Raw genomic sequence first — 10,012 nt, 5'->3', positions numbered from 1 at the left:
GACGCGTTCCTTGTCTGCTCGTTGCGAGAAAGAATAACAATGGATATAGCTTTGTTGATGATTTTCTTTCACTCAAAAACATATTGCAAATCTAGATGCTTATTCACTCCCTACTACCAATGAAGCTTTAGAATTCTTAGGGTCAGATTCACCCACATACATCTCATGTTTAGATCTTCAATTATAGTTTTAACAATTGGAAATTTACCCAACCTCCCGTACCACCCTTACACCGTGGCGTTGTTATTTAACATTGTTTCAGTTCTAACGATTACCAATGGGACTGAAAAATTGCCCTATTACGTTTCAAAGAGTCGTGGAAGCAGTGTTGAGACGCCTTAATTGGAAATTTTCACTAGTATATCTTGAAGATGTTATAGTGTTCAGTCGTACTTTTCAAGACCATCTATTACATTTACAACAGTTTTTTGAGAGATTATGAAATGCAGGACTTAATTAGTTACACCCGTCAAATATAGCAGTGCTAAACGTGAAATACGCGATCTTGGACATATTATCAACTGCGAAGCAATATCTGCAGATCCTGAAAAATTGAATGCTATTAAAACATACCCGAAACCAATGCAACTAATTTAAAATAATTGAGACCCTCAATTGAGCGCATTTTTAGGACCCTCATGATACCGTCGTTTTATGCAATACTATTCCATTGCATCACCTCTTTATCAACTTCCGGAAAAAATGTAACTTTTGTATGAACTGAACTGTGTCAAATTACTTTTGATGAATTCAAACAAACTTTGGATATCCTCGATACGATCATCCTTTTCGTCGCTACACTGATGCAAGTTCTTTTGCACTTGGAGCTATATTAGGTCCTGTTCAAGACGGTATTGAACGTGTCAAAAGTTATGCAGAAAAGTCGTTATCAGTTTCCAAGAAGAATAATATAATAAGCAAAAAGGAATTCTTAGCTTTAGTGTATGCTGTTAAACACTCTGACTATTATTTAAGACACAACAAATTCGGGACATTTGTGGATCATTGTTGGTTACAATGACTATTTACAATGAATAAACCTGTCTGAAAGTCTGCACGATGGGTTTGCTTTACTACAATCTTATGATTTGGACATAAAATACCCCCTCCCCCCCCAGGGAAAATTAACACTACTGCAGGTGGAGTATCAAGGCGGACTTATGATAATCAGCCCGGTCAATCAGATAATTGGGATGAACTACCTACGTTCGAGTGTAATTATCAATTAGTAAGCGAGAAGAAGCGATGTGATATATTAGCAAGTTATGGAGTAAAAGAAATAACAGTCACGTGTGCCGCTGCAAAGACATCATGGGATGACATTTCAATACTATCAAATAACAATATACGTGACGCGTGGTAAAGCGCAAGCATGGAAAAGAACACCCAACGAAAATCTTTTGTATGATAACATGTGTTTTGCTGCGTCATTTCAGAAGTTTATGACAAAAACTTTGTTCACTTTTTTCATAGTATTTTCAAATGGACATTAAGGCTAATTTTCTTTTTTTATAATTCAGATGCACAAGTGTGTTTTTTCTTAAGTCAAAATGCATTTTATTTTATCAATTTATTGCAGCTAGAAATTGTCGAAATGTCTGTACAATGACTGGAGATACAGAGAGTAATCCTACTGTTTTAATGATACATGGAAGCCCCATCCTTATATTACTAACATCTGTATCGGATTTTCAATAACAAAAACATCAACGAAACCGACCTTCACCATTCCAGAATGACAATATACGTCAATCACAGAGAAAAGACGCGTAGTACAAAAAATATTATTTCTTATCATAAAACAGAAACACTACCAGACGATCTCACGCGACGATGATATATAACAACTTTTCACAACTAATTATATAATGGACAATGAAATTTATTCCACATTTACACTCAAAATTAACGAAAAATTAAACATATTGGAAAAATCTACAAATTCGTATTCCAAAACATCTAGTTAAACTTGTACTTGAAGAGACTACACGATTCGTTCGTTGTTAACTAAAATCAGTTTGGCATTAATCGAACATTATTCAAGACAACGTAGTAGTATGTAGCCAACGTAAGGTACCACAAACATTTTATAAAATCTAAATTAATTTCCACGCCCGTCTCAAGTCATCCTTTTGAAGCTTTTATTATTTATATTTTGGGACCAATGCTTAAGACAGTGACCAATGGAAACTAACCTGTAGTTGTGTTTTGTAATTTGTCTAAATTAGTAAAACTAATAAATGTGAAAGAAATAAGTGCTGTAATCTTGGCTGACGCTTTTCTATAGAACGTCAAATGCCGTCGGATATTTGTAAAACCCTCCATTCTGACCGTGGAACAAACTTTTTACGAACATTGTACGCGAAACTTGTTGTTCTTAAGATGTACAGAATACGCAGACAACTAGCTTTCATCCGCAGTATTAGTGTATCGGTAACGAATGATGTCAGAATAATGAACTAATATCAATCATCAAATCAAATAAGCTTTATTTGAAGTCGGCAAGTTATGTAATAAAACGACATAAGCTCTTAAAGAGCTTTTATAACCGACATAAAGTGAATGATATAAAAGTGAGTGCATGTATACATATAAGCCAATACATAAAACGAGACATAAATAAAATATGACGAAGACAAGTTAAGACATTTTCCAACACTTAAAAGCAAATTAAATGCAGAGCAAGCAATAAGTTGTTTAATAAAACTAGTAGCGTAAATTTAAGCAAGATAAGCAAGCAAAATATCAACAAAAATGAACAGAACAACACAGAGAACAATTTGGTTTAGGTGCGCTGCTTCAGTCATGGTAACACAAATCATGTTTTACAGGCAACACAGGAGCAGTTTTCTCTCTCCCAGCTAGAAATCATAGATTTAAATTGATTAAAATTTTAGCACTGTCTGAACTCTACAGAAAGAGAGTTCCAGTGGACTGGAGCAGCGTACCTAAATGATTGTTTCCCAAACCTTGTTGTTTTTACATGAAGGAAATGTTAAAAGTTATTGTATCTGAAATTATAAGTATGATTTTGTTTACAGATTAAATCGGATAATGCAGGTGGTGCTTGATCGTGTAAAACGTTTCTAGTGCCATGGCTCTAACACGTCTTATATGTAGTGAAGGCATTTTTGCCTTTATTAAAAGATCCTCATAAGAAGAGTTATAATCATAATACACATACGGTAATGCTCTTTCTTGTATTTTTTTCCATTTTCGTTGTATTGGCCATTGAACAAAAGTGCCAAGAAAGAGGACAAAAATAAAAATTTGACAATATAAATGTATGGAAAATAGTAAGTCTACTTAGTTTACAAAGATTTCTACCAACGCTTTTTAAAATATTCAGCTGTTGTACAGCTTTTGTACAAATAGTTTTAATATGTCAAAATTAACATAAAATCTATATCAACACCTAGGAGTTTGATTGTCTCCTCACATGTCACATTAATATCACCAATTCGAAAATCGCCTGAAATTTTTCAGGGTTAGCCTGCATGCAGTTAACATGAAACCAATCAATCAAAATTCTGTTTCGAAAACATTTACAAGATCATCAAAACTAGAAGAACAGTATGACAAATTATTGTCATCTGCATAATTATAAAGATTACCCTTTTCAGTGAAATAAAAAATGTCATTGATAAATACATTAAATAGTGAAGTCCGCAGTATTGATTCCTGGGGTACACCTTTTTCAATATCTGCCCATTGGCTTACAATACCACCTATCTTTATTTGTTGTTTTCTACTTGATAAATCAGATGAAAGCAGATTACAGGCTTCTTCAGACAGGCCATAGGAAGACAGTTTACATATCAAAATATTGTAGGGAAGGCAGTCGAATGCTTTAGATAAATCCATAAGAATAGCAGCTTTGTTCCAAAGCAAGTTTCCAAGCTTCCAAAAGTTTTAGCACAGTTGTTTGACAGCCATGTCCTTTCCTAAATGCACACAAATAATTATCAAATATATTTTCGAAGAAATTTGAGAGTTGTTCTGCCAACACCTTTTCAAAAATTTAAGAAGGAATGGGGAGAATACTGACAGGTCTATAGTTGTTTTTCAGGAAAGGATCGCTCTTTTTGTAGATAGGTATAACTTGTGCTTTCTTTAGTCTGTCTGGAAAAGAACTAGTTATTATAGAAAAATTGATCATATCAGTTATTGGTTTTACAATTGATGAGCTGCAACAATTTATCAATTTTACAGAAATTTTATCAACACCTGTAGCCTTTTTCGTAACAAATTTGCTCATAATGTTGACTACTTTTTCATCACTGGTGGGTTGAAAAGTAAACCAATTTTTCTCAAACATTTTATCTTCATTTTTCCCCAAACTAGGATGATTATCTTTGTCAAAATTGTAATCTTTTCCAATATCTTTGGCTACGTTTACAAAAAAAAGTATTAAAAACTTCTGCTACTTCTTAATTTTTGAAATAACATTTTCATTTTCTTGCAGAATAATTTTTGAATCTGAATTTTTACATTTCTTTAAAACATAAGGCTTTATAGTTTGCCAGAAATTCTTTTGTTTACATCCTCCAGTGCATCGTTCTAAAAAAAAATACTTATTATCTGATTTACGTTTTAGTTTGTCAACAAGATTTCGTCTAATTCTTTACTGTTCCCATGTTTTGGAATTCTTATTTTTTTAAATATTTGGTATAATACATCTTCTTGTCATAGATTACCTTCCGCAATTCCCTGTTCATATAAGGAACCTGATTCTGCTTCCTGTACACTGTGTTTATAAGAGTATGTTTATCAAAAATGGTTGACAGTTTACTTTCAAAAAGTTCATAACACTCATTTATGTTGGTATTTTGGTTGGTTTATCGATATTTGCAATATCTTCATTTAACGCATTGATATCGAGTGTTCGGAAACTTGCACTGTAGGTCTGGTCGTCTCCTTGATCTGATGAACAGGTTCCTTATATGAACAGGGAATTGCGGAAGGTAATCTATGACAGGAAGATGTATTATACCAAATATTTAAAAAAATAAGAATTCCAAAACATGGGAACAGTAAAGAATTAGACGAAATCTTGTTGACAAACTAAAACGTAAATCAGATAATAAGTATTTTTTTTAGAACGATGCACTGGAGGATGTAAACAAAAGAATTTCTGGCAAACTATAAAGCCTTATGTTTTAAAGAAATGTAAAAATTCAGATTCAAAAATTATTCTGCAAGAAAATGAAAATGTTATTTCAAAAATTAAGAAGTAGCAGAAGTTTTTAATACTTTTTTTTGTAAACGTAGCCAAAGATATTGGAAAAGATTACAATTTTGACAAAGATAATCATCCTAGTTTGGGGGAAAATGAAGATAAAATGTTTGAGAAAAATTGGTTTACTTTTCAACCCACCAGTGATGAAAAAGTAGTCAAAATTATGAGCGAATTTGTTACGAAAAAGGCTACAGGTGTTGATAAAATTTCTGTAAAATTGATAAATTGTTGCAGCTCGGAAATCTCTATCTCTACGTTCTATTTTGTATCCTGGAACTTCATATAAGCTATTTCTGTAAGATGGATCAAGTTTGGTTTCTGCTATAATTAGAAAATCGACAATTTTGTCAACAAGCAATTCTTTAATTTCAATAAATTTTGTTTCTAAACTGTTGATATTTAGATGTGACACAATAAATTTGCTGGGGTGCTCCGTACATTGACCAATTCATCGAAAACTGAATGATGATAGACAAAACTTATGTTGAACAGTTAAATTAAATTGGTTCAACGTTTCTGTACATAACTTTAATTTGTATAAATAACAAACAATTACTTAAAGAGGCTCGCGGGTCTTAAAATTCCCGCTTACTTAGCAGGGCGATGCGCATGCTTTCCGAATGCTCCCTTAAAAAACATGTGATTTTCTGTGTAAGACACAAGACAACAACAAATTTTTTTTATGTTAAAATGAACATTTGGTCGCCAAGTAAATTATAGTAGAATTAAAAAACGTTAAAATTAAACTGAAAATCACATAAAAATGCAGAAAGTAACAAAAAATTGGCATATCTAATATGAATACTAATACAAGAATAACCATATAATACTTAATGTGGATAGGTATCAGTACCCCTGAGGATACCTCCTCACCACCTCCACACAAAAAAATAATAATTAAAAACAATAAATATAGTGCATATTTACACGAAATTCACAACAGACCAACAGACTTTTCATTTGTTTGTGTAGCGACATATATATATTATAAACAATTAACAGCATATATGACCAAAATATTTATTGCATTAAAAAAAACTTGATATCAACCATTAACCATTAGCCACTTTTAAAAGTACCAAAGTTTAAAAAAAAACTAGTAAAGATTTTGATAAAATAAAACTATGTCTCATGGATTAAAAGGTGTGGTCCTTAGCTAAATTGCATACATGTAGGAACGTTAAAAGAAGGATCTAAGGTCGTTTAACGATCCTACGTAATTTAGGTAAGTTATTCGAAAACTCTTCCGCGAAATGTTCTTTTTATGCTATTCAAGGGACAGATACTAATGCTAGTTTGAACAGCGATTAGTGTATTATCAAAGCAACACACAGAATAAAAGAAACTTAAAAAAATGAATTATTTTATACAGTTAGAATTGTTGTAATCATTGTTGTATGTTTGTTAATTTTGCATGAAGTAGCTGTGTCGAATAAGAAACATTTTATAGAGCCATGCAGACCAAATTCGATATGAAACATAACAGGACAGAATATTTCAATTCATAATGTATGGCCTGTTCTTTTACACTTTACTTTTGCGATTTCCGAACATCCGTTCATACCAAAGTCCACTGGAAGTAAAAAAATAAATAAATATTACTGTAATTACTTTGTAAAACAAGGACAACCGTTACATTTTTATTTTTTTTTTATATATATAAATATTTTTTTGTTTGTTTTCGTTTTAAGCTGTTGGTTGGCTTTACGTTGTTTATAGATGGAGTAAAAAAGAGCTCTTTTCGTTCTTTTATATTAGTATTAGTATTATAGTATGTATCGTGTATTTCATTGTATCGTACGATATTTACAAACGCTTGACAAAAGATTGTGAAGATTTCAACACTCAAAGGGGATGTAGCATAGGGAGTTATTATATGAATGTTACGAATATTAAAAGACATCCACCGTACAAACAAGTCGTCGTAGAATGGGAGCGAGAACATGAACATGAAGCTGAATCGCTCTTCACTCTTCAGTCAGATCACAAAAGGATTAGGTTTGAAGCTGATGGCATCAATAAAGCAGATCTATCTTTAACAGTTTCTAGCAACACGAATCTGGCAAATGTTTTACTAAGTTTTGACTTGCTGAATAGCACACACATTAGCAAAGATCAAGAATGTCAGCAATTCAAGTTTGTTGAATGTCAAATAGGTATTGTTGATACAATAATGCTTACCGTGTATTCGGTATAACTTCCGGAGATACTTTGAAGGTCAGTGTTACCGGGACTACGGTGATACGAGATATTCATGAGTTGAATAGACCGTTGGTGTATTATATGTATCAATGACGAAATGGTTGTTTATATACGTTATTTAAGTAATTTCATTCGTCATTTTTCTTATTTTTTAGATATAGTTGATATGTTATTGATTAAAGACTTTACCCCCCCCCCCCCACCCAATAAAAAAAAAATTAAAGACCATTTTCAAATTGTATTCTTGAATAAAATAAGGTAAAATAACCCAAAAAAAAGATACATAATCTAAATGTATGTTTACTATCTTACTCAGAGGTTTTTCTTTACGGATATAAACAAACATGTTATATTCAACTTGTATTGAATAAAATATACATCTACATTTTACATAATAATGACGATTTTTGAGTACGATTACGATACGATGTGCCGATATGCACTTGACCAACAATTTTAGTCAAACCAAACGAACATGTGTCTACATACTTCGATTTGACAAGTACACCCAATAGGTCTCAGTATCGTATTAATTTTTTACTTAGACTGCTATAGTGAAGTGCATATTTTTAGGATTTAAAAAAAATGTGTAAATTGATTCAATAAAACTTTCACTTATGTAGCATTTCTAAGGACATGTGAAAAAATAATTTCCCGCAAAGAAAATAGGGTGAGTCCACGAAGACCGGACAGAAAAGTAGTCTTGAACTATAAATAGCCATTTTCTCTACTTTCACTTTCATTTTGCACTCATCAAACCAACCTTTTCAGTGGAACATTTTAATGTTATTATGTTAGATTTTCTTTTAAAAAAGTTTTTCATCTTACAGTGTGATGTTTGCTCTATTTTATAAGTCATTGTTCATATTTTTTGACAAAACATTAGTTTGTAAAGAGGCAACAAGAAGATGCACTATATTTCTATAGCATCCATGTTTTGACGTACATCTGCTCAGGGATATGCAATGCGGTACTGGTACCAATACACACAGAACTGACCATCACTATTCACTAATTATCTCGCTTCAATGATAACAAAATTAATTGCCCTGAACACTGGACAGTTAGATTAATAAAATATAATTTTTCGATACTACAGACAGCTGCAGGTGCTATCAGTAAGCAAATTACATGTAACCTTGAATGTACAGACATAACATATTAAAGATATGTGCTAAACTGACCAGCTGTTCTTATCTCTGAACCAAATTAAAGAAACCAAACTATTTGAGAGACAAAAAAATTTCAGTTAATTTCAAATGAAAATAATTAAAAATACTTTTTTTCTTCACACCATTTATCCCCCTTCTTAATTGGACCTAGCAATCAACAACACAAAATAATGCACATATAACAACAGTTACCAAAAAAATTAAATCATTGAAAAATCATTTAACTATCGTCTATAAGACACTCAGTCACTCGATAACTCCTTAGTAACTAATCATAAATTTCCAAACGACATAACTTAGATAATGGCCTAACTAAGACAGTTTCCCCTAATCTTACTTTCGTAACTCTTACATGTCCATCTTTTCCAGGAAACACCTCTTTTATTCTGCCTAACAGCCAATGTCCTCTCGAAACGTTTTCATTCATTACGAGTACAATGTCATCAACTTTTAAGTCTTCGAAAATTTTGTCCATTTCATTCGTTTATTCAACGCTGGTAATCACTCACTCAACCAACGATTCAAAAAATATCGAACAAGCTCTTGAACTCTACGCCATCTTTTCTTTGGATTATAATCTGTTTCATCTACCAATTTAATTTTTCATCAAGAAAATGATTCGGAGTTAACGGTACACCGTCTTTTGGATTAGCTGACGGATAAGTTAACGGTCTTGAGTTCAACAAAGATTCAGCACCAGTAAAGTAAATGAAGTTAACAGTTCCTCATTTGTAACATCTGCATTTCAAAGTTTTGCAAAAATAGCTCGTTTAGCTGATTTTATCATAGTCTCATGAACTCCACCAAAATGTGGTGCGGCAGGTTAAAATGCCAAATGATCCCACGATTACATACCGAATCATTTATTTTCTCCCTGTCCAATTTCGAAACAAATTCCCGGAGCTCACGAACTGCTCCCACAAAGTTAGTTCCATTATCGGACAGCACCCCAATTTTAAGTCTTCTACGATTCACCATACCATAAAATGAATTTAGAAACGAATTAGTATCTAGTTCATACGAAAGTTCGAGATATACAGTCATTGAAGGTAAACGTAAAAAGACACAAGTAACATTTTTCCCGACGTTTTTCTCTACCTTGCACAGCAATAAAAGGCCCAGCATAATCAACTGCTGTTCTTGCAAATGCTTTTAACGGAGTTTAAAATCGAATGTCCGGTAATGGAGCCATTAATTGCTGTTCAGCTTTCAGGGGCGTTTCCAGGGTTTGAGTTTAGAGTGGCGTTTATTGAATTAAATGCCGTGCAAAGCAAGGCAAAAATATTATGAGGTAAAACTAGTGGTGAAGTTTTTTTCTCTTACCAATTTAGGGGTGGGAGCGTACAACCGGTACGCCAGTCCTTGGATCCGCGCCAGGCTTTAGGCATTTTTCCTCGAC

The 10,012-nt window shown here is 32.7% G+C and overlaps 1 protein-coding gene across 1 annotated transcript in view; it reads right to left on the bottom strand.

Annotated features, from left to right (window-relative positions):
- Nucleotides 1-2,472: 2,472 nt before the first annotated feature.
- LOC148613281 (uncharacterized) overlaps nt 2,473-10,012 on the bottom strand; it is a 46,550-nt gene continuing 39,010 nt past the window's right edge. The window contains exons 3-4 of the mRNA XM_088586604.1: nt 4,698-6,812; nt 2,473-4,122 (exon numbers count right to left, since the gene is read on the bottom strand). Of these exons, the coding sequence (XP_088442730.1) occupies nt 6,798-6,812 (15 nt within the window). The 3' untranslated portion in view covers nt 2,473-4,122; nt 4,698-6,797. The remainder of the gene's footprint in view (nt 4,123-4,697; nt 6,813-10,012) is intronic.

This window comes from Perna viridis, chromosome 6, assembly GCF_037379345.1.
Source record: "Perna viridis isolate PV_CMFRI_1.1 ecotype Kerala chromosome 6, ASM3737934v1, whole genome shotgun sequence".
NCBI classification, from domain to species: domain Eukaryota; kingdom Metazoa; phylum Mollusca; class Bivalvia; order Mytilida; family Mytilidae; genus Perna; species Perna viridis.
Note: the sequence above shows the minus strand (reverse complement) of the source record. Positions and strands in the feature narration are given on the sequence as shown.